We start from the raw sequence: 24,641 nt of genomic DNA on the forward strand, positions 1-24,641 counted from the left end.
GTAATTTAGTAACTAATTTTATCTGTACATAACTAAATTAATGAGTAAACGTAAAAAATACAAGCTTGGATTGATACATAAATAAACATAGTTTATAAATATACGCTTATTACTTTTACTTCCTATGATTTGCGTTCTACATTACATGTATACAATTGTAACAAACTACCAGTAAAAATATTGAAAGAAAAACTGTTTATATACATCTGATTAATAAGTTCACTAAATAGGTTAACTAATTAAAAACATACTCGAAATATGCTTTCAAGTTTTAAATAGGCACTGTTATAGTATTATTATTCTTTAAGATTTACGACGCACGACTCCGTTTCGTTTATGATCTTAGTTAAGGTCCAAGGCCTTATCCTACTAGATAAGTATCTACTAAATAAGTAATATTTGTTACGGAACTATTTTCGTTGTCGATGTTAAGGCCGTCAACAATCTTTACTATCATTCAATGCCAACGTTTAAAAGTAATGGATTAACAATTGTACGTACCTTCCATGTTTTTTACTACCTTAACTTACATCCGGCACATGTTCACGAAACCCCTGAACAACCTCTCACTAACAAATCATAATAAGTAGTGCGTAGAGTAGTAAACACAAAAATAACATTCCAAATGCTCTTGTAGAGAGTCCATCGAGGACGAAAAAGGAATGCCGTGAATTTCCACCTCGTTGGATATTGCGGTCAGCTGTAATCAAACGGTAATTATTTTTTCACGTTAGCTCATAACCTATGGTATGCTTTGAGGAGGAGCGGCTTTGATATACGGCCGTATTCTACGCAATGAAAATTGTTCCGTAGTTAGCGACCAATAACTTCATTGAATATTATTTACAAGGCAACGTGGCCATTCACCGAGCTCCTAACGTTTAGATACACGGCGGGTAGAGAGTTATTATTAGACTGTTCTATATGTGTTGTAATTGTAATGTATTTTATCGGCATCGAATTTTGGACGTGTGTTTTTTGTTTGAATCCTAAAGCCCACTTACTTCCCTGTGCGACCAGTGAATGCGATTCAACCTTGGTACCATATAATTATTTAATATAGTGTAGTCCAAAGCGTATTTAGTCAATTAGATCTACTTTAACATTTGGTGTCATATTAACACTTTGTGGTTATTGATTACTATATTATTTACACACACTTGATGTAATCAGCGAGCCTCGGCACTGTTTATCAACTTGTCAAATGTGTGGCGCAAGACTGTTTTATAATACCAACTAGCTTCCTAAAATTGTATTCGGCACTTTAAGTTGATATATATATTCGTATCTAGTAATTTTAAAACTAGAAAAAAATATGCTTATAAAACAACATGAGATCTCAGCGTAATGATAATTAAATAAAATTAATATAATAACCAATAGTAATGGCTAAAATACGCAATATATACGCGTTGTAAGACTGACAGCATAAGGGGCATTGTTCAGCTCTCAGATACAATTGTTTCGAACAGGTGACGACATATAAAACAACACAAATACAGATATACACAAATACGCAGGCGACATGGCAGCTTGAATGACAACGCTGACATGTAAATTGTACTTTATTACGTTATTGTTATTATTAATGTCTGCTTTGCTGAATTCCAAGGATATAACCATGGGTCGCTGTCGATGTACATTGGACAATGGCCATCGGGAGATTAATTGGATAACAACTAGAAATCATACAAAACCTAATCAATGTGGTTTACTTGTTGAAAACGACCTCTAATATTGTTTTGGGCTATGATTAAGAATTATAAAAGTGGGTATTTTACACCAGTATTTTAAAGAATACTCTATATCAATAACTAGCATCAGATAGTACCGTATGTACCTAAAATATTAATGCGTGAGGGTATATCGTTCACATTGTTTTTAAAGTAATCTTTAATACAATTTTAATAATACAAAAAATAACAGTTCAAGTGACATCACACTAATAATGTTGAGGTCAATGTAAAGAGCGGAATGTATCTCCTTATTATCTTGATTTTATCCGATCATTAAAACAAAGATTTTATCGGATGATGACCAATACAATGGAATAATCTAGAAAGCTGTTGAGCCGCTCTCTTACCAATTGACTTGTACGCAACACGTATGAGCCGACTAGACTGGTATTTTCTCAAATAAAATCATTGTAAAATGTCGGTCATATTTTTTTTTATTGTAAAATTATTGCAGATCCATATGCATTTTCGTTTATTTCTTGAAAGGACGAATATAACAAATGATTTGTTTCGCACGTTCATAAAAAGTGGTGTACCTCATAAGTAAGTGACCCAATTGCTCGTTTGTTACTTTAGGCTTTAAAATATTATGTTAACGTATTTATGTACTCGATGGTATACATTAGAGATAGAAAAAGATAATTACAGCGAAGTTTTAATCGCATGACGCCAAAAGTCTTTCCGAATTTTAATTAAATTCGTGAAAAATTTACCGTTTACCGCGCACCGACTTGAGTTTGTTAACTAATACTTTAATCCATAATCGGTTATTAATTCACATATTACCTAAATAATAATAGCTGTATACGTTGTAACTTTTTGCCTTACAAATATGTTTGTATTAATGATTTGCAATTAATAATGATGTAATCATTTACAATGATTGATGAGGCTAATAACATAATTTGGATATTATAGTCCAGGTTTTTAATTAATTGAGCGCAGTCGAACAAATAACTAAATCAGCCACTTCAATTGCATACTAGCAAACGTAATGTATATTACCTGACAAGATGTGAAATATTACTTGCTGTCAAATAAAATGATTTCTAAAGGTATGTTGATAAATGTAGCTATTAAAATCTTTTAGAGGTACCGGTGCCAATTACCATGCATTATATAATCAAAACACTGCACTCATGCTCGTTACCAATGGTAATGGCAGCGAAGCAGTAATGATGATCTACAGTCTACGTAACAACTATTCAGTTTGTCGGTGATGTCCTTGAACGTCAGTAAAAGTCGGTCATGAGAGTAGCGTCAGGTCATTGCCGCGCATTTTTTTTCTGAATTATGTCAGACATCAACATACACTGAGATAATTTTTCGCGTCAATGTGTGCAACATCCACGCCTTCTGGTTATTATTAGCTCAGTCCGAGTAGTAAATATTTAATTCAAATTGTTGTATTAATTTGTTTTGAAAATATAGGTGTGGTGTATACGCATACACCGCTTGCTAACTAAACTAACCACATGGCAATACAGGGCAGATCGTTTAGGGAGAAAATAAGTCACGATCAAACATTTAAATGGGCGATATAGGTATTGTGTTTAGATTCGTCATATTAAAATTTCATTAGAATTATACATGTAGATACTTACTATTTTTGTGCTAATTATAAATGTGAAAATATGTACAGATATGTGCATATTTGTTAGAAATTATCGCTCAAACTGGATTAGATAAAATTAGATAAAGAAACCTGAAGTAAAATACTTATGGGACGTTTTGAACTCGGAGAAGGAAAAACGGTAGCACTTTTATTCTCAGAAAAGGAGTTCGCGCGTGAGTAGTTGCTAGCAAAAGCTTAGATGTTATTAAAGTAGAGATTATTGAATAAGGACGATAGCTGTGGTTACCATCTTTTATCTATGCACTCAAAATATATATATCTTGTTATTTCAATATAGGAAATCTCAAAAGAAGGTCATTTGAGTTAAATAATAAAAGAGCGGGAAGCATTTGAGATGGCAAACTAATGTATGAATCCTATGATATTCATTCTACCTTCTGGCACAACTACTGTATTTTTTATACTGTATTGATAAATTTGCCAATAATTTGTAACACACTAACAACGGATGTTTTTCATTATTTGCAGGAAGTCATGATGAGGTGTCTTACTATAGTGCTATGCGCTTACCTTGCATCAGCGAGTGCGTCACTCGAAGTAGTGAATCAATGGAACGTGCTCCAATTCGACTTCCCGCCGGACCCCGTGCTGTTGGAGAAGTTTCAACCGGAGAACACTGTGCCAACGGGCTTAGAGATTGGCTGGGACCGAATCTACTTAGGAATCCCACGGCTTAGGGCCGGCGTGCCGGCCACGCTAGCCTGGGTGCCACGCAGCCTGCCGCCAGGCGTCAGTCCAGTGCTCCAGGTATGCACTTTACTATGCACTAAATACTAAACAGATAAAATTTTAAACCTTTCTTTAAACTGCGACGAGTTGTAGATTGTCTGAAGAATTTAGAATAGTCAAGGGCACACAATTATAGCGACAAATACGTAACATTCTACGCGGTTATTTTATCTCCATGCGATTGTTTAGTGACGGACTAGATTTTGATCTGTGGTGAGCTCTTAACAATCATGTACACTGGTTGAGATTTTTACGACATCTTTGTTTATTGCCATTGCCTTTATCTTGCCCCAACATTTCTCGTTAAGTAACGATTTTCGCACGTTACTCTCGTTATTTATAGATGCTAATTGTTATTTGACTTAATTAATATGTCAAAGCTGTGATAACGTTTCTCGTGAATTGCCTTTGGTTTATGATTTGATTATTAACTTGTGACAGACATTCTACAATGATACTGAGATTAGTCGTATTCTTTATTCTGGTAAATTAGTTGCTAGACTAATAGGACGAAAAAAATAAAACCGTAATTTTCGATTAATACACATAACAAAATACCGAATATTTATTTTAACTTTATGTTACATTAATTTGTCGTGACGAAGCTAAGTTATCCTTTATTCTATTTAATTTTGGTGTTGCTTAAGAAACCGGAACGATTATCTATCAATCGAGTTTATTGCCTTGTGCCTTGGGCGTGGTATTTATTTGTGAATAACCACCATTCTAAATGTGTTGGTATTAAATCAACACTGTTTACTTATCTATTTGAATTATATCAACTTATCAAGCGATTTAAGAATTACGTGTACACTGAAGTTTCCTTTTGTGTTTTACTCCATAATTAAATACAATTTTACACTCGAGTAGTGCCCTTGTAGTTCTCTTATGGACTTATATGTATAGTAGATTGTAGCTTCCGAAGTCCATACCATTTATTATTCTTAATATATTCTTTTTCATGGTTTGACAACAAATTTCTATTGATAATTAAGAATACGATTTGAGTGACCTAAGATAGCATAATATTATGTATTTACGATATAATATTATGTACAAAGAGTTATAACGGGCTTCGAAAGGCAGATTGTTAATGTCACAAGATGTAATTACATATGATGCAAAAGAAGCAAAAAAATTGACCGCTTAAAATTTTCACACACAATTTAGGTCATAATAATTGCATTGTTAAGTAAGTAAACATATTCCGAAATGGCAAAATTAAATAATAAAATGAAAAGGTTAGTAATTTATTACAGGGATAGTAAATAACAAATAATAAGTTAATCATTAGCCGTTACACTGAAGCGACGCTTTTTTTCAAGTAGGTAGATAGTAGAGACCGTCATTTTGAATTTAAGTACATAGTAACCTATTATATCGGTACACTGGGGACGTAGTTTTTAATTATTATATATATTTTTACTATTAAATATATTTTTGTATAACTGAATAGCGAGACAAGTAATTCTCCCGCCGGATGCTCAGCGTCACGTACAATGTGACAATTATTCACTAGCATCATTAGTGTTCTTAACTCTTTTTAACTGAACACTTAATAAATGTTTCTTTAAACCACTAAAAATCACTAAAGACTGATTTTCTGGCGTCCGTGTTTTTAGAGCACACTAATAAAAAAATACCATATTTTTTGCGAATTTTTGTGTGACGCAGTAGTATAATTACGTTTTCGGTGATCTTACACTGCTATTTAAGCCAACTATAGGCATTTATGAGACAAAATTTGTATAATTCTTTAGTGGATTTAAGCCCATATCTCACTAACTGTTGGTAATTCACTAACAAAAATCACCAGCCTCTAAAACCAATATTTCTTCGCTGAATGAGAGTCTTAGCCATATTTTTAGTGGTAAATCCAGTATGTTAGCAACCCTAACTCGAGCATAGCAACAATGGCTAACATCACCCTGAACTGTGTTCATAATCCTCAGACATAGGATATTAAATCTTATAATGTCCCGTAATTACGCTGGCTACAATGTCCATTAAACCAGAACATTATAATGCTCGTATACAGCTGCATAGCAGCTGAAATAGATGGGGGATTTGGTAATATTTACCTAGAACTCTTGCATATAAGACAAAGAAAAGGCTAACAAACTTTAAAGGACACTTATTTCGTTATATGTGAGTTACTGAACCACCTAAATGCTTAAGATTATTTTCTTTACAAGAAATTCATTCATTCTGACCGATTTTTCAACAGCAGATACGATATAAGGTACTTATTTAATGAAACAACAAAGTTTTTGTATGCTTGCTACGTATAATAATATAAGTAAATTGCTGACCAGTTGTATGGTTTCAATTGTATAATGTGAGAATAAATCATGTAGAGACTCTTTTAGTACTGACTTTGAAAGTAACCGCCCCGGACAGCATAAAAAAGGGTTTGTTCAGCGTTTAGTAGTACAAGTACAGACGCATGTCAGAAATATGAAATGTAACAATCGCAGTACGATCAATGAAATTTACCACAGTTATTACTCAATAATGTTATTTTTTTTACGACCAAGGTAGAGTGACGCTACTGCACCTGATGACAAATGAAGTGGGTGGTCTAATAAAATGTCGACTAACGAGAGATGATTACCTCTCGATAGTCGACACAATTTTGTCGGCTTGTTGGAACCGGATATACACATTACACATGCTGATCCCGAAACGCTACACAGTCACGTAGGCCACTACGGCGGGCTAAAGTACTTTGTGTATGGTGGACTCTATCTGGGCGGATATAAAATATATCCTACCACTAGCAGATATGCCAAAATAATAAAGTTATACAACAAAAAATACACTTAAGTCTGGCAGTCATCAATGTTACATTATATCAATATTATCATTTCGGAATAATTAATGCAATGATACTGTCTAATAGTGTCCGCGTGCTATTACGAAAAGGATCTAGATCTAAGCTGTATAAGCGCAGTAAAGACACGCGCTATTGCGCAAGCAGAGCCGGTGCAGCTCTCAAAAACACCATTTGTATATTCAACGGATTATACAGTGCTATTTCACATTGTGCATAATAAAGCCTTTTATAGAAAATCTAAAGACAGATTGCGATCTTTCTAGATATCGTATTAGGAATAAGATTAATAAAACATTAAAATGCACTTTCAATCGGTATTTTTACCAAGTTTGAATATTAATGAGTTTTAAGTCAAGTGTTACTTTGTATTCATGGAAGATATTTTTTATTAGGAAGTAAAATAGGCTTAGCATTTTAGTTTGCGTAATTTTTTAAAATTAAATCCATTTGGCATGCACAATGGCACATTAACTTTCTTTTTTTGTTGTGTAGATATTCACAGATTCCACAATGACGTAAAGTGCCTACTGTTTATTATTGTATCATTAAGGCTAAGAACATATGGTTGGCAGTTCAGATTGGTGCAATAAAAACCAATTTCAATTCCTAGTAACTGCACAGCTCTGCGCGGCGCACTGTAATTTTACCTTCAACCTATAGGCATTATAGCCACATATATGCCTAAGGATAAAGTTAGCTAATATTTATCCTTCACATCAAGAACTGTTATTAATTCTATCCGCCATTTGGTGCTTAAATGTCAACTCATTGTAAATAATTTAAGTAAATTGCAGTAATGTAAACAACATTATTTCCCCTTTGTAATTTTCTTACCTTAGTAGGATTAGGTAATCAGATATGACTTATTCTGCGGTTATAATATTCCATAAGTTCTCAGACATTCTGTGTAGGTACACAATACACATATAAGTCTCATTTAAATGCGTTTTTGAATGAGCCCAAAATAATATGCATCAATGGTCCAATAATTATTATTAATTATATTAACACAAGGCCGGCCTCACTGACCTACCGGCTCTCCTTCCGTGAAATAGCAAACTTGTACCAACTACCAACATATTGACTTTCCAACTGAATCCGATTTATATAAATACCTTTAGGTTACCTTAGTATTGAAAAATTAAATGTGTAATACAATAACTGTAACAGACCTTTAAACTTACAATAAAATAATAACGTAAAGAACTAAGCGACGTGATTATGTTGGATAATTGTTTTATAAATAACATTCATCATTAATTTAAATAAAAATAATAAGAATGAATGTTGTATTATAAAATGTATCTTATCAAGCGTATATTCCATTGAATTCAACAATATATCGGATCATTTTAATAATGCTTTACTAAATTAAACCACGTACTTGTCTCTTGTATGCAACACTTTACAATAAATTAATCTATCCGTAGATGTAATAAGTGAAATTTTCGAACAAAATAGATATCAGAAAAACATATTAATTTTACACGCCCTAATTCCGTAAATAGTTCCCTAAGAGATTTAGTTGGCGAGGCAACATTATAGTTTAATCAGAAAATAAACTGATGCTACACAATAGATAGGTACCAAATATGCAATAACCCACAAAGTGATAAAAAAATCCAAACACTAAAATTACGACTTTTGGCAAAAATATTTATATTAACGCATAATTTTTGGCACGATGTTAGCAGAGGTAAAGACGAGTATGTGATTTCATTTACAACTTGACGTAATGTCAAATGAACCTACCTGTATACATTCTTTTTTTATCCTTATGATAGCACAAAATCCTAAGTTAAGTTTTAAAAGAAAAAAAGAAGTAAACAAAAATATTTTTATGTTTTTTTTTTATCCTTAAATACTGTAGATCCTTCATTCGTATGATATCAATTATAAAGTTTTTATCTGTTAATGTTATACTTGATTGCAGTTCCTTTCAGCTATGCTTAACTCTTAGCGAATTTAGTAACATGTATGAATGTAATGGGTAACGTCGACAAAATCACTTACTTATCTTATTTTTCAAACTGCTAATCAACATAGCGCCGTTGTTGTCATAACTTCGAATATAATTATAATTATATTGTACCACAATATCCGTTGTAATAACCTCGCCGCCTCCTTTACAATTCTACACATACGTATCTAGAGTAACAAAAATCACGACCAAGATCTCAATTTAGATATGCATGTTTGAAACAAAGGCGTGTTAGTCATTTGGTAAGGATTATTTCAACTTTTAAGCACATGCTCTGATTTCCAATGTGGTAATATTTTACCTCGAACTAAATGTTCTATTTACCATTTTAAATCATTTAATTTCCGTGCATGTAGTGAATTGCTAGTGCGCTGTAGGTAATAGTGCCTCGTCCTTTGTCCTTAGACCTATTTGTATGCGGTGATCGGAAGAATGTAGGGACGATGAATGATTTATTGTCAACTTAAGTAACGTGATTATGCGAAGGGAGTTGCACGACAAGACCTTAAAGGAATTTTGATGTTAATGTTATAGTTGTGGGTTATTTTAAATATTTGCTATTCAGTTCAGGTATACATGAGTATAAGATGTATACTGATTCGGATGTACAATGTAGGTAACATACAATAATATGAAACATATTGTAACGACCCAGAACCAGTACAATGAATTATAGTGCAAGGGGAAATTCAATACAATTACCAATAGATATAGGAAGAGGTATAGTCTACAGCTTTGCCCTATCTAAATGATGAAAGGTCGCTACGCAAGAAATATAATAGGTTTTAATACTGGTTACCCATTCTAATAACATCTATGTTGAGTATGTATGTCTCCGGTTATAACAAAAATATTTAATTCCAGGCGTATCCCGACTGGTCATGGCACACTGCAGGACGCGGCGACATTAACTGCACCGGCCTCATCTCGGTGTACAGGGTGCGCGCCGACCGGTGCAACCGACTCTGGGTGCTAGACGCCGGCGTTATCACCAGCATTGACGACTTCCGACGCGTCTGCCCACCCAAGATACTCATCTTCGACATGGCCACTGATCGATTGGTAAGTCAATAACCTAACGCTAGTTTGTTGTGTTGTTTCAAGGATTTCGTGCAATTAATGTCAGAAACGAACAACTTTCATGTTATGATCGTGCCGCATTGTGGTCGCATTCGTGCGACGTATAATTTATTTTTTATTCATTCATCAATAGTTTACTGAGACATATTTGTGTTAAGGAAAACAGTATTTCGGCCTTGACTATGTTTTTAGAACTATTAGTGATAAATTCACATAAACATCAATCTTTTATTCCTAAAGGGGAAGGCAAAGGTGCAGCTAGGGAACCCACTTTATGTATCTTATTTCTCGTTGTGGGTTAGGGTGCGAGTCTATCGCCATATAAAGCACAGGTTCATAACTCCAAGTTAACACTGAGTAGCCCGACCCGAGATTCCAACTCAGGACCTTGGGTGGTGTAGCACCGCGCACGCAATATGAGGTGGTTATTAATAAATTAAGTTAAGATTTCAATTATGTTTAAGTGGATTTTTAAACAAATAAAAGTTTTTGCTCACTCTTTAATCGCTCTTCCTAACGTTAAATAATTATTAGGCAGTTAAAAAGAACAGTTAATAAATTAATAATGTTAAAGTTATTAGTGATTAGGTTTTTTTAAATTACTTTATGAAATATCTATCAAATAAAAAAAAGTCGTTTATTTAATTAAATTATAATATATCTATGGGAATCTAATCTAATTCACTTGAACTTTGAAATTACTTAATGCGACGGGGACATGTTAATTGGTTACATACACAAGATTAATTGACCACGCAAATCACACACTCGTTAACCTTCTTACATAAAATTTAAATCAAGTACTTACATCAATGTTTTTGGTTATTAATTTATATAGGAATCTCTAGTTTTTTATTTTAAATTATGTATGCTTTTATATAACATTCTATTTATCTATTCATATTTGTATATACTCGAGCTAGACCAACACAATATTTTGTTTTTGCGAGAGCCACACTGCTACAGATTGCATAATATACTTATGCAGATCGTTCGAATTGCGAAAGATTCCATTCATATTTCTCCTTTCTGTCGAGAAAATATCATCGAAGCCAGCTACTGTTAAGTAAGTGGATCCGTGTTGAAAAATTTAAGCTTGCATGAGCTTTAAAAGTAGCGTCATGCCGCAATTGTTTGAGTTGTTAGATGCGGTTCTTTCACATCGCGTTCAAGATCACAGCGTGATCTTGTGACGATCACGGCCATAATATTTATTTCATCGTTTCCGCAACAATATTATAAACTTTTTGGCATTTATTAGTTTATATCGTTTATCTGCTCACCTTAAAGATATTATTGTGATATTGATTGATTGGATTTAATCGTACTTGTCTTATGTAATGAATATTTATATCAGTTGTGAAAGATAGTAAGTATATTTTTAGTTATGAGTTGACAGTTGCATCATTCATTTGACAAATCGTCAATTTTATATTTGGAACAGTATATTAATTACAGTGGGTCTGAGAGTATCCCAATGAATTCAAATAAGGCTGTTTATCGAGAAGTGAAAGGCGGCGGCTGCGAGATTCCTGTTTCGACAATAAGTTGTTCTAAGTCTAAACGCGTACTTGTGACACAAACGTAACAGGAACCGGAACTGGTTGTTTATTTTAACACACGCGGTTATGTCACTAGAAAGGACACTGCGATAGGATATGTAAAATTTAAAAATAAATTTCGTGTTAGGAGATGATTACCATAAAAAGATTTGCATCCAATTAAGTACTTACAGCTTAAATATACTTATTAGATTAGTAAATGAAGTCATTGAGAGTGGCCTCACAAGTTGGTGGTTTTGATAAGAATTGTCTAACGATTAGGATTTTATTGTGCTAATGTATGCAACTAGAACGTAATTCACGACTTAGTGATTGTGAAAGGAAAAAATATAAGTATATTTTAGACCTTCACGTTGTTATATGTTGGTAAAATTTACGAACAATTTGACTGTTTAAATATAATGTTCGATATTTTTTTTAATACTTACTTACTATTACTATGCTTATTTTAAAATACTTTTTGAAGCACATAATATGTAAAATGCAAGTAGACTTTCACGGTAAGTGATCCCCAACCTTGGACACGCATACTGCGAAAAAAATTTTTTTTTGCTTGGCCAATAATATCAGCTCAATTATTATTACATAAAAAAAAACAATAATATACTGTTTATTATTCTGCTAATAAAAAACGTCCCATGTTTGTAAGGCATCTGCTCAAATACTATACATTTAAAAATCTATTGAACAGAAATGAAATTATAATTTGTAATTGTTTGGATTTATTTAGATTGTAATAATTGATTCCTTCCTTAATATAATTTAGTGGAGAATTAGAGGATTATAGTAGTTTCATAATTCTAATTGTTTTAAGTTTCTTACATAAAATATAAGAAGTTCATTATTTTTATTTTTGGCATTTGGTTGAAGCAAATATCAGTTGCAAAATCAACTGTTGACTAGTTAAGGTGCGCATTAGTTGAAGCGACCGTCAACTAATCAAGTGTTGATTAGTATCGCAATTTATTACAGTTTTATAACAAGAAGCATTTGCATACCATGCCATTTTAGTTCGTCTATCTGTTGCAACAAGTTAGCATTTTTTAACTAAGTGGTTATGTTATAATACATAGAACATACAAATTATTGTTTTATGTACAGTCAGACGCGTTAATAGCTGAACAAATCCAAAACATTAAACACACACTATGTACACTTTTATGTTCTAAGCAATTTTTTTTGCTTCACTAAAATAAAATAAAAGGACTTTGTTTTACGCCGCACAAATAAGAACAACCGCATCAATTAAACTTAATGTGTATAGACGATTTGAAGTTTTCAATTTTGTCGGCTAGTAACATTTTTTCACCAATGGCATACCTACGTTTGTTAGCCTGCCAAGGGTCGACTACTCGAAATACTTGAGACTTTCGGTAAGTACTTTAGGCGCTCGGAACCTTTTAACTAGTAATATTGGTAACTGTACGTATATTTATTCTTTTCGTTAGTTTCAATTACCGGAATAATGCGTTTGAAACATTGTTCTTAGTATTATATAAATCAAAATCGTAGCTTGCGGTTTGTAGACGTGTTTGGAATAGAACCTTTGCAATATTCTCTGGAAGGAGCGAATGGCTACAAGAAGCAGAACGAGATTTCCTCACAGTCTCCGGCGTGTGTTGCGGCGCCTGTTCACGTCTATTAATGTCGTTTTACGGTAATTGTCGCCGGAACTGCGTGAATAAATATTAAATATCTTACGTAACGACGTGTCGTGACTCGTGAGAACTAAATACGTAATGATAATTTAATTAATTGATCACTTAATTAAATGATCTTATTAATTATTATTAATATATTTTTAGATTTAGTATGTGACTAAAATGATTATATCATCTCGCTACCAATAGAGATTCTAAATTACGCCGTAAATTCTTATAATTAATAAAATTTATTTGAATATACATATACGATCTTATGTAGTTCTAAACTTCAATCCTGTTTGATGATGTAGAGTTTTTTTCGTATTCAATCTCGTATTCATCTAGGGTATACATTCATGTTCTGATCCATCTATATTGACGAACGGGCTGAAGACACCTCTGAGTCGATTTTCGAATAAAAAAATATCATTTAATATTTTTTGTAGCCATACAAATTTGATGGTGTAACAGCAATACTAAAAATTACTAGACCAAATATCATTAATTACGCTTCTTCAAAAATACAGGCGTGGCGAATTACGCGTGTCGTCATTACGCTTATCGTTAAATGCATTGCTGTCAGCAATTAATGCTATTAACACATTCAGTTTCATTATCCAGAATTGCCCACACCTCACGGAATCGGTTTTATACCAATTAGTCAAGTAATTAATTACGGATGCCAAATCATTCATTGGGTGCGTTAGTATTTTATTGTGCTGCCGATATTTGTTAGTCCGAGGTCATTCTCTTTATTTGAAAGGGTGTGGCATACTCTATTGTCCGTGACTGTTGCAATTGCTCGTATAATTCAATTCGATCTGAAATAGTTAATAAAAAAATGTCTGTTATTTGATCACGTATTGCATATAATTATCATGTCTATTAGATGAAAGTATTTTATCTAGTCGTTCTATGACAAATGGTTTCGTGCTGCTTGCATGGAAAACTATAAATAATTTATGTATTCATTTTAATTTGAGTCTCGTTATTTTTTATGACAGTGTTGTGTAACATAAGTGTACAGCTGCGCAATGATCACAATTTGTACCGCAACAAAAAATACTTCAGAAATTAGCATTTTTATTACTACGCCAATGATATTTATATTTAAAATTATATATGCAATGTGCTATTTTAAATCTAATAAAAACGCAATAGATTTTAGGCGGTTTGGTATTAATATTATAATTTGACTATGCACTGACGAATTAAATTCACAGTTTCTTTTAGTACAATTGAATGACGAGACGAGTACACCGCCGGACGGGAAGCAGTACGACCCCCGCCATAACCAGTAGCACCATCATTAGGAACTTTGAATTACAAAGTACTGGCACTCCACTGCCCTAGTCACCCTGACATAAGATTTTAAGTCTCATAAAGGCCAGTAAATACTCTGGCTCCAATGTCCTTCAAACCCAAACACAACAGTGCTTGCACACTGTTGCTTGGCCGTAGTACTAAACATTGCGGTGGTATTGCGGCCCAGATGACCTCTCACTTACAAGAGACCTGCTACCAGTAATTAATGTAGGGTAAAGAAAGCGATAAGGGTTAAATAATTAATATTAACACCTTCAGAAAATACTTACGTGATTCCTTAAATATATAATATGTTATAATAATATTAACAAGGGTGTGCCGCACTGTAAAGACATATTCCAGTTAATAAAATACAGTTAGGCTCATTGCTCAACCCCTTGTAGCTCTCATGATGTCAGCTGAAAAGTATGCACGTAGGTATACATATTATTCTGGTAATATTTACTTAATACATACTACCGGTAGTTAAATTCCAAGAACAAAAATACCTCGCTTGCAGCAATTGCGTGATCACAAACGACATTCTGCCAATAAAATAGTTTTTATGTAGCATTTATATTACTTATATCAACCTTTTTTTCTTTACGATTAACATTTAATAGTCACGAGTGTAAAATTCGCAACCATCATACAGCCTTTTTCCGCAACGCTCACTTTTAGCAATCCTTTTATCCTGTTGCCAGCTCCTTAAAAACCCATAACGTTTTTAATAGTACCATTATATTCAAATATCTAAATAATTATAAATTCATATGCGTAATTATACATTATGTGCACCATTATCTTTAATGACTATGCTTATGGTACTTTTAGTTATACGATAAACACGTATGTATGAGATATATTAAATAACGTTAGTAACGTAACTATTTAGGCGTGTAATGCGTGTTAATTATTCATGTATTTTTGCAGGTAAGGAGTGTGTATTTCCCACGTGAACTGCTGCGGCTGGCTTTCTCTACTCACCAACCTGGTGCTGGACGATTCCCGCTCTTCATCTGGTCATCATGCCGGCTCCTGCGACAATATCTTTGCTTACATCAGCGACACCGTCGCACCAGGTACGTTGATGGAACTAACAATCGACTTTATAGATTTGTTTCACTTCATTGCAGGAGTGCGCAATTTGTACTTATTGTATCGATCTATTTCCCACGGTAGGCGAATGACATTCATTCGTAATTGTATTGTACATAAATACGTATTTTTAGAAGATAGGTACAATAGAGAAAAAAGTTTACTACTTAAATTTAAAGTCTTTCTTTTATTTTTGGACATCCTAAATTAAAAATCCAATTAAAATTTTAATCATTGGTCTTGTTACCTACTTGTTTCAATATTACCTAAATACCGACATAACGATTTTGACATTTGATAAATTCTCGATATAAATATTCGGATATATAATACGTATGAAATAAAATAAGCAATATAGTAAGCAATAATTCATTTTTACGTACTGGTTGAATGCAACGTCGGATGCAATTAAATAATTACATCGCTTGTCGGTTCGGACATAAATGAAGACAGGCATGAAGTTCGGTGATATTACCGGCCTTTACAATCGGTCCATAACATATTCACGGGTTAATAATAGGTGTTTAGCGTTTTACTATTTAGGTATCGCTGTTTAGTGGCCAACGATGCGTGGACCCACGACCAAAACGGGGCTTTCTCTGAACGTGTGATGCAACGCTGCCTTGCCGAGTAATGCTAATTAAATTGACCCACCAATGTTCAACTGATTGTTCCGTATAATTACGTCTAAATGCTAGATTTTTTAAATGTAAGTTTTATGTAATAATTTAACGGAAACATAAACATGAGTTCAATTATGTTATAGACGTACAACATGCAGTGCGTTATTCCAAATAAAGTACACTATAATTGATACGAAATGACCAAAAGAAATCTTGAACCGCTTCTACGATTTGGGCAAAGGTGCTGTAAAAGTGTTGTTGTTGTTTACAGGTATCATAGTGTACGACGGTGCGCGCGACAATGCTTGGCGTGTGACCCACGCCTCCATGTACCCTGACCCTGACATGGGCGAGTACGACATCGGCGGTGAACGCTTCACCCTCATGGACGGTGTCGTCGGCCTGGCCCACTCCCCCGCACAAGGACTGCTCTACTACCAACCTCTTGCAACCGATAGGTAAATATTATATGTACTTACTTCCCTACAGCTATCTGTTTGATGAAAATGTAAAAATATCTTAGAAAATACTAATTAACTAATCTTAGACACATATACATAGTCTAAAGGGATCGTTAAATACGCTTAGATTGTTGTATCGTGATAGCACATTGTTGTATCGTAATAAAACATTATGAATGAATGCGCGTGTCGTTGGGTTATATATTTTTAATGCCTGGTGATATTATATGAGCATGTGCAAAAAGAAGACCAACATTACAAGCCCTGGTAAATTGAGGCAAAACAATATAATTATGAATTAATCTTATTTACTTACTTTACCCAACTTGAAGATGGATGCAAGCTATTTACCGCTGTGAATTTTTTCATTGCATGCGCACATAGTTGGTAAATTTACTTATTTTTTACGCAAGGGTACCAGTCGTTACAAACAGAAATAAAACAGTCGAGATAGTTTATGTTTTATGTTAGTGACATTTAATATGATATAAGTAAGTTACTGTTTGAATTAAATTTTGAATGGCTAATCATAATTAGTTATATTTCAGTCATTTTCACAACTTCGAATACGCGACAATATTTCTCAATGAAATATTTTGCCATAAAGCTTTCTTCATACCATAATTAATTTTAATTAATAAAATAAATTACTAAAAAATGTTTTTTTAATAATCAAGAGGTAGAGTTCGCAAGTTTATAATTTACAACATTTAATAAAAAAAAATGAACTATTATTATTAAGGAAGCACCTAATTGTGGTACATGAAACTATGTGCACCAGATTTATTTTACACACAATAGTTGTGTTGCGCCGCACTGGCGTAGAGAGAGTAAGCCGAACCGAAACCAAGAGCCGAACGCTAGTGCGGGAAAACTCAACCCGTGCGTAATCGCCGCATAGGTGCATATTTCGTTGTTTATTATCTCATAAGTTATTTATTAACACAAAACGAAATATGCGTAGAAAATGCAAATTAATGATTACAAACTAAATACAGGACGTAATACGTCATGATTTTACTTGATTAACGCTGTCGGATAATCAAAGGAACATCGCGGCGGTTTCGGTGGCTTAGTTTGAATAAACATTGAGCCAGGTTATTAATCTCATAAATCGCGGCGTATAATAACAGCCTTCCGTTGGTACGTAAGCCGATGCTAAACCGGCAATGCGGTTAATTAGTGCTTACAGGTTTTTCATGCTATTATTTCCGCGCGATGAATCTTGTCATAATATAATCGCTCTGGCGTTATTTGGTTACGAATTATGAAGGATATCCATCATTACGATTGTATTGCTAATACACTACGCTAGTTAAACATGGCAATATCTCTCAAACATACATAATTGCAATTATTTCTATACTTGTAAACTTCTGTCCTACAATTTGATTCATTTGGAAATATATCAAGAATAAGTAATCATATTTCATTTATAAATAGAAATCTACTATAATAACTACAGAATTAAATGTTTTTAACTTAAAAAATCATGAACTTATTCCACGTTAAATATGTTTTGATAGAAATATAACGTAAGTACGTTCCTATATAATAAAAATATTTTATTATATGTGAATTGTGATATAGGTACCCCATAAAGTCAAAATCACTAGAACTTTTGATATTATACAGGCTATATGATTTTTTTTAGCGTGGCGTATAGCGTTCTTTAGATAATATAAAAAGGCACGTAGCAAATGATTATTTTACAGCAAATTGTTTTGCTATTCTATTTTTAGAAGGCACATAAAGATTTTTAGGAAAAATTGGAATGAATACTAAAATGTGCTCATACAGGCCGAAAAAAGATAATTATTGGGTTAAACTACACTTGGTACATGAACTTTTTTGTTGCATACGATGGTAGATGAGCTAACGTTCCACCTGATAATATGTACACCGCCGCCAATGAAAGTCGGCAGTACCAGGGGCACGGCTAACCTGCTGCCTACAGTAAAATACTTTTTTAAGCTTGTTTGAAGAAGCATAGTTATGTCATAACTCAGAGGAATTATCGAGTAGAATGCACACGTGCGTGGTAAAAATGATCGCTGGACACGAATAATGCCGGAAATAGACATTTCCAGGTGGAATGAATGAAACTCAGCGCGATAGTTGTACCGTTCACGATTTACAACTATGTCACCAGCCTGCTTGCCTAAAATATCTACAATATGTAAAATAATTTTCACCTATTGTATTTTTCAGATTGTTCAGCGTTTCCACGGCGGTGTTAGCGTCGGGTCCCCCGGCTGAAGGCGCCGACTTGCCTGTGAACCTCGTCGGCCGCAAATCTTCCCAGGGCCTCGGCGTGGCCGTCGACCCGCGCGATGACACCATCATCTTCAGTCCTATCTCCGAAACTGCCATTGCAGCTTGGAACCCCATTACTAACTCACACAAGTAAGTTTTGAGACAATAGTGGTTATGCTGACCTACGCAATCGGCAACGTATTGTGCGGCGGTAGGAATGCAGTCATATTATAGAAGAATTTTCCCGTAATCAATTCCACAATGAGTAGGTAATTTATATCGCCGGATGTTTATGTGAAAATCCATGTGCGTATGAACTTTATGAAGAAAAAAAAAGACACAAGGATATGGTTACAAACATAATACTCTTTACATCCTCATTACAAGTATGGAAATAGTTCACTTTTGACCCTTGCGGCTCGTGTCATGACAATACCTACCTATAGTTGTTGAATCATCATAGATGCATGTTTCCTCCATTTACAATTATTACTAATAATGGAAAATCCATACAATTTAAAATCTGATGACGAATGCGTTACGACCCGCCCATAAGGCACGCTTTAATATCTTATAGGTACCCATTACGGAGGTTAAAATAATCTATTTATGATATGGAATAAAAATATAAATCTATGCCGGTATACCAGAACTGGCTTCTTCCCACTGCTACTCCTGCGTATTATTATTATATTCAATATCTTGGAAAGTGTTCAGTTAGTTTATTTAAAAATTTGTAACATGTGAGGACTGTAAGTTTCCTAAATTATAATTATTTCTTTCAATTGTGATCCCTAGGGTTTTGGCTCAAGACCCAGAGAAGCTCCAGTTCTGCGCCGAAGTAAGGTGGGCGGAACGTGACAATGGCGCCATCTGGGTTCTCTCCACGCGCTTCCACAAATATTTCCGCAGAGCCGTCTCTAAACATGAAGTATGTTGTGATTTTCTCTATTTATACTTTTTTAAATTAAGTTCCTAAGTATTTGTAATGTAAACACATTCTGAAATTGCTAGTAATATGCAACTTTAATAAAATGTGTCACTATTATAAATTATGTCCATAACAAATCATAAAAAAAGATCAACCCCCTTGCTAAGATTTTTAAAGATGCTTGAATATTTTAAATACCACGTTTATTTATTTTTTTAGGTGTCTGTGTAATTCTGTAGTTTTAAGATTGTGGTTTGTTTATAGATACATGTACGTATACTGCGCGTGGTGGAGGGTCCATCTTACGTGTCGCTGCAGCCGCATGTTCTGCGCCGAGCTGCCTGGCAAGCCAACTCTACTCTATTCTGAAGGGTCGTTTTAGATTAAATCGCGTATCTAATATCTTTGCCTATATTATTATATAAAGTATTTATAAACATCACATTCTAAGTATAATATAGTTTCTATGAATTTTATATTGTCATTACCGCAAATTTTACACATAACTAGAACATTTACAATATTATATACACTAAAATACACATTGAGTTCTGAATTGAGGCGTGATGAATGTTAAAAAAGACATTCATAATATTAAAGTTGCTTCGATCAAATAAAAAGATATGGACTTCAACCTTATACAACATAAGGTCAAAAGCCCAATAGCTAGCGCCGCTTGCCGCCGAGATAATATATTTTTTTTGCGATTTTTGATCCCTATTTTAAGTGATCAATTAAATAACAATAGACGCTACGTAATATAAAATAGAAGTAAAAAATATTAAAAAAAACAATGCACCCTGTTTACAAGCAATTCTCGGCACGCTATTGTTGCAAATTATATCTATAGAGATTTTATCTCATTAATAAATACCTACCTACTTACTTTTTTGTATACGTATACACGAAAATTACTTATTTTACAACGTTTACTACATCTTATCTAAATTTTTCATAAAATCATTGTGCAATACCTTCATCTACTATTAAACATATTTTAAGGAAACTGTAATAACCTAATTTTCATATAAGTTACAGATAATATATTTCTCCAACTAATACAATCGTAAAAATCAACCAGGTAACTAGAAAATACATTTAATAGATATTTAAAGTACATAATATTTATTAACTTCAATATTTATATACTGAGCCTTATTTACATTGTGTTAGACTTTACAAGTTTTCATTTGTTTTATTAAGCACTCTTTAATACTTGTAATATTTTCGAAAGTGTGAATTTTATATCAAAATAGAGACAGAAGAGGAATTATAAAATCTAGTCTAGATTTAAATATTACTAACGCATTGTAATATTTATATTACCGTATTATAGTTCACAATGGATTAGGCTCAAAGTCTAGAGTTACCACGACAATATCTGTATGACAGTCATTTATTTTTATAATTTATGTGTGGTTAGTGTGATTGTGCGTTATTCTTACAAAACAACACTCATATATAAAATGTACTAAAAAAGAAATCACCACCAGTTCTTTACATTACGGTACAACCTACCCATATTCAACAACTACCTATAGTTATGTTACTTTTGTTTCTGACAATCTAATTACATCCATTACACATAAGTAAAAAAGTTTAAAAAACAAAAATAAAAAAAAAGGTACATTAAATTAAATAATAGCGTTTATACTTCATTGATATGAGTATAAAATACAAAAACGTGGTCAGTCTAGGTTACGGTATTATAACAAACCAATATAGCTACCTTCGTGTATTTTAAATAATTTAACTAAAAGTAAATTACAGGTAGTCGAATATTATGATTAATAACTTATAAGACAGCAAACCTAATCTAGGATACTAAAAGTTTTACTGTTAATGTCAACATTCTTTGCTTAAGGTTTGTAAATGTTAAAACAATATTTACTACCCATTACCAACCTGTGGGTCGATGCTTTTAAAATTACGTAACATATCGAAAGTAAAAGCGGGTGAGTACCTTTCATTACAGGACAGTTGTAATAACGTATCGGTTTTTAAATAATTTGACTCAATCTTACGCATTTCTGAGGAATATATGTTAAAAACAAGAATCCGAAATAGTCAATATACAAAGTTTTTGGCTAGTTGATACAGCAAATAAGCTAATATTTACATATAGGCAACTAATGAAACATCTACGATAGGTATGAGAAGTTGGGAAAAGGCTATTTACCGAAAACAAACTGTTTCTCAAATGATACATCATTGTTACATGCAATACAAAGAAACAGTCAAAAATATTGTGATACCCCGATCACCGTGTTTTAACATAATACTTATGAAATACAATAATAGTAAGTTGCCAAGCCCGATGAGAATGCATGAAGATTGAACTTCGTAGATTGTTATGTTCGTAAATATGTTACGCACTGCGTTGTACAAAGCATATCTTTGTAAAATATTTCGACGGTCTCTCCCTTTTTAAATAAATTACTGAATATTGTTGTTACTTTAAATTCTGATAAAGTGTATCACTTATATTGATTGTTTTAATAGGTTATAATGTTAAATCGCCTGTCAACGCGAACTTAAAAAATATTAATTAATAGAAACATATGAAGCTATTTGAGTATACTGACGGTACCACACTCATCCTGGTGGTCGCCATTGTGAAGGTGCCGCCCTAAGAGGCTGTCGTTTTATTATTTGCTTCCTGCCACTGTAAAATAAGCTTTTCGCTAAAACATCGTAAATATGCAATAAGGATCTATTGTAATTTTGTACATTTTTATTAAAATAAAAAATCTTTAATTAATTAGTTTTTTTCTTTTTTCTACTCTCTGTAATAACCTTTTTTGTCTTCAGTCTTGATATTAATGATTGAAAATACTCGGGCTTTTTTCCAAACCTTTTTATACTTAGGTCTAATGATGCCCTTAACACAAGGGTATATATCTTTATGCCCTTGTTTTTCAATCGCCGCACAGTGGATTATAAGCGGATTTTTTTTTTTTAAGATGATCCATCGCCATATTTGTGTTTTTCTCTATTTAACTTTCAATGACGAGACGAGCTTTCCGTTCGCCTGATGGTAAGCGATACGACCGCCCATAAACAGAAAAAAAACACCGAAAACCTTGAATTACAAAGTATTATTTGGTGTTCCACTACACTCGCCATCCTGAGACATGAGATGTTAAGTCTTATTATGTCCAGTAGTTATACTGGCTACAATGTCCATCAAACCGAAACACAACCAGTGACTACACACTGTTGCTTGGCGGCAGAAATAGACATTGCGGTGGTACCTACCCAGGAGGACTGTCAGACATATGAGAGACCTACCAAGTACCACCAGTAAAAAATAAATAAATTGTTTCTTAAATCTTTAGAAGATCACATGTGGAACTTTATTCTAGAGGAATTTTGCCTTTAGTATATTCTTTATAAGGAACTAATAATGAGTATAAACAAGATGTTTATTTGCAGTGATGCAACGCTAATGCAGGCTCTATTTTATAACAATTCTTCATTCATTCAAAGAAGCTATATATTAAAGTATCTGAATAAGCTACAACGTTTATAAATTTTACGTTAATTTATGTATAAATAGTAAATATTTTCGGATATTCGTCGCAGTAGTTCGTTCTACACCAAACTAGGCTATCGTCGCTTAATGATGTATGGATAATAACCTATGGTATCGATTCCTGGTGCAATAATTTCCAAACTTTTTAATAGCTCTGTACAAGTCATGAACTGTTGGTTAAAAAAAGTTTCTGTAAAAATTGATAGGTATTGCCAGGAAACTGTTGAAATAAGTATACGTCAATTTGTACAATTGGTAATTTGCTATTCAAAAAACGTATATTAATTAAGTCAAATAATGGTATGACGTATATATTTTTATGTCAATTTATGTATGGTTTGGAGTGAAAAATAACATATTTTTAAAATAAAGAAACAAAATTGTTTATTCATCACGTAGGCAAACATAGTTACGCTTATGATACGTCAAGATACATGAGAATATTAAATTATTACTCAAATTAAGTCACTTATATAACTAAAGGCATATTATATTGCATTTTATATTGGACATTAAATAAATTAAACAAGTAAACCAAGAAGCTAGCTTGGGCTGGCAGGAAAGCAGAAATAGAAAAGGTGTAAAGGGAGGAACCCGTCGCGATCCTTGCCTATGGGGACGATAAAAGTCCTAACCTAGCTAATCTACCAGCCTTTCATTAGCTACTTAAGCGATAACTACCTGAAACAGAAAGGCAGAAAGAAACTCCGGGCTTTTATTTGTCATCAATTGTCCATTGAATATTTTGTATTTTATTTTCAAGTCTTTTGTATAAAAAGTCAGATTAGTTATATAAGCTCCAATTAATCGTCGAGAAAATGTAACCTAAAGGATTTAACAAATACTAAATTATTACCCGAAAAAACTAATAGTAGAACACTCTTAAATAACCCTGAAACGGTGTACGGAGTGCACACGCCTACATTTACAAACATAATTTTGTTTTATTTTTTCACATAGTTCTCAGTCACTATTTTCATTATATTATTAAAAATATTTCCTGCATTTTTATATGGTATAGGCATATCATTAATGTGCATCTTTCTGAGAACTAACACGATTATGCAAGAGTCAAATGCGGGTTCTAAATTTCAAGGGTTCCCCGTGGCTTTCCGCCGCTATCGTTCTCGATTTTACTGAAATACGTATATTTTATAAAAAGTATGTACTACTTTTTCTTGTGTAACATAGTAAAATATAAAAATTAAGTAAGCATTAAACAATTATGT

At 33.1% G+C, this 24,641-nt stretch overlaps 1 protein-coding gene across 1 annotated transcript in view; it reads left to right on the forward strand.

Moving 5' to 3' along the window:
• LOC115441510 (protein yellow) overlaps window positions 1-22,638 on the forward strand; it is a 33,959-nt gene extending 11,321 nt beyond the window's left edge. Inside the window, 8 exon segments of the mRNA XM_030166323.2 lie at window positions 3,841-4,119; window positions 9,783-9,980; window positions 15,442-15,483; window positions 15,485-15,590; window positions 16,501-16,687; window positions 18,902-19,096; window positions 19,745-19,877; window positions 20,142-22,638. Coding sequence (XP_030022183.2) covers window positions 3,847-4,119; window positions 9,783-9,980; window positions 15,442-15,483; window positions 15,485-15,590; window positions 16,501-16,687; window positions 18,902-19,096; window positions 19,745-19,877; window positions 20,142-20,246 — 1,239 coding nt within the window. The 5' untranslated portion in view covers window positions 3,841-3,846 and the 3' untranslated portion in view covers window positions 20,247-22,638.
• The last annotated feature ends 2,003 nt before the right edge of the window (window positions 22,639-24,641 follow it).

Source organism: Manduca sexta, unplaced genomic scaffold (genome assembly GCF_014839805.1).
Source record: "Manduca sexta isolate Smith_Timp_Sample1 unplaced genomic scaffold, JHU_Msex_v1.0 HiC_scaffold_57, whole genome shotgun sequence".
Taxonomy (NCBI): Eukaryota; Metazoa; Arthropoda; class Insecta; order Lepidoptera; family Sphingidae; genus Manduca; species Manduca sexta.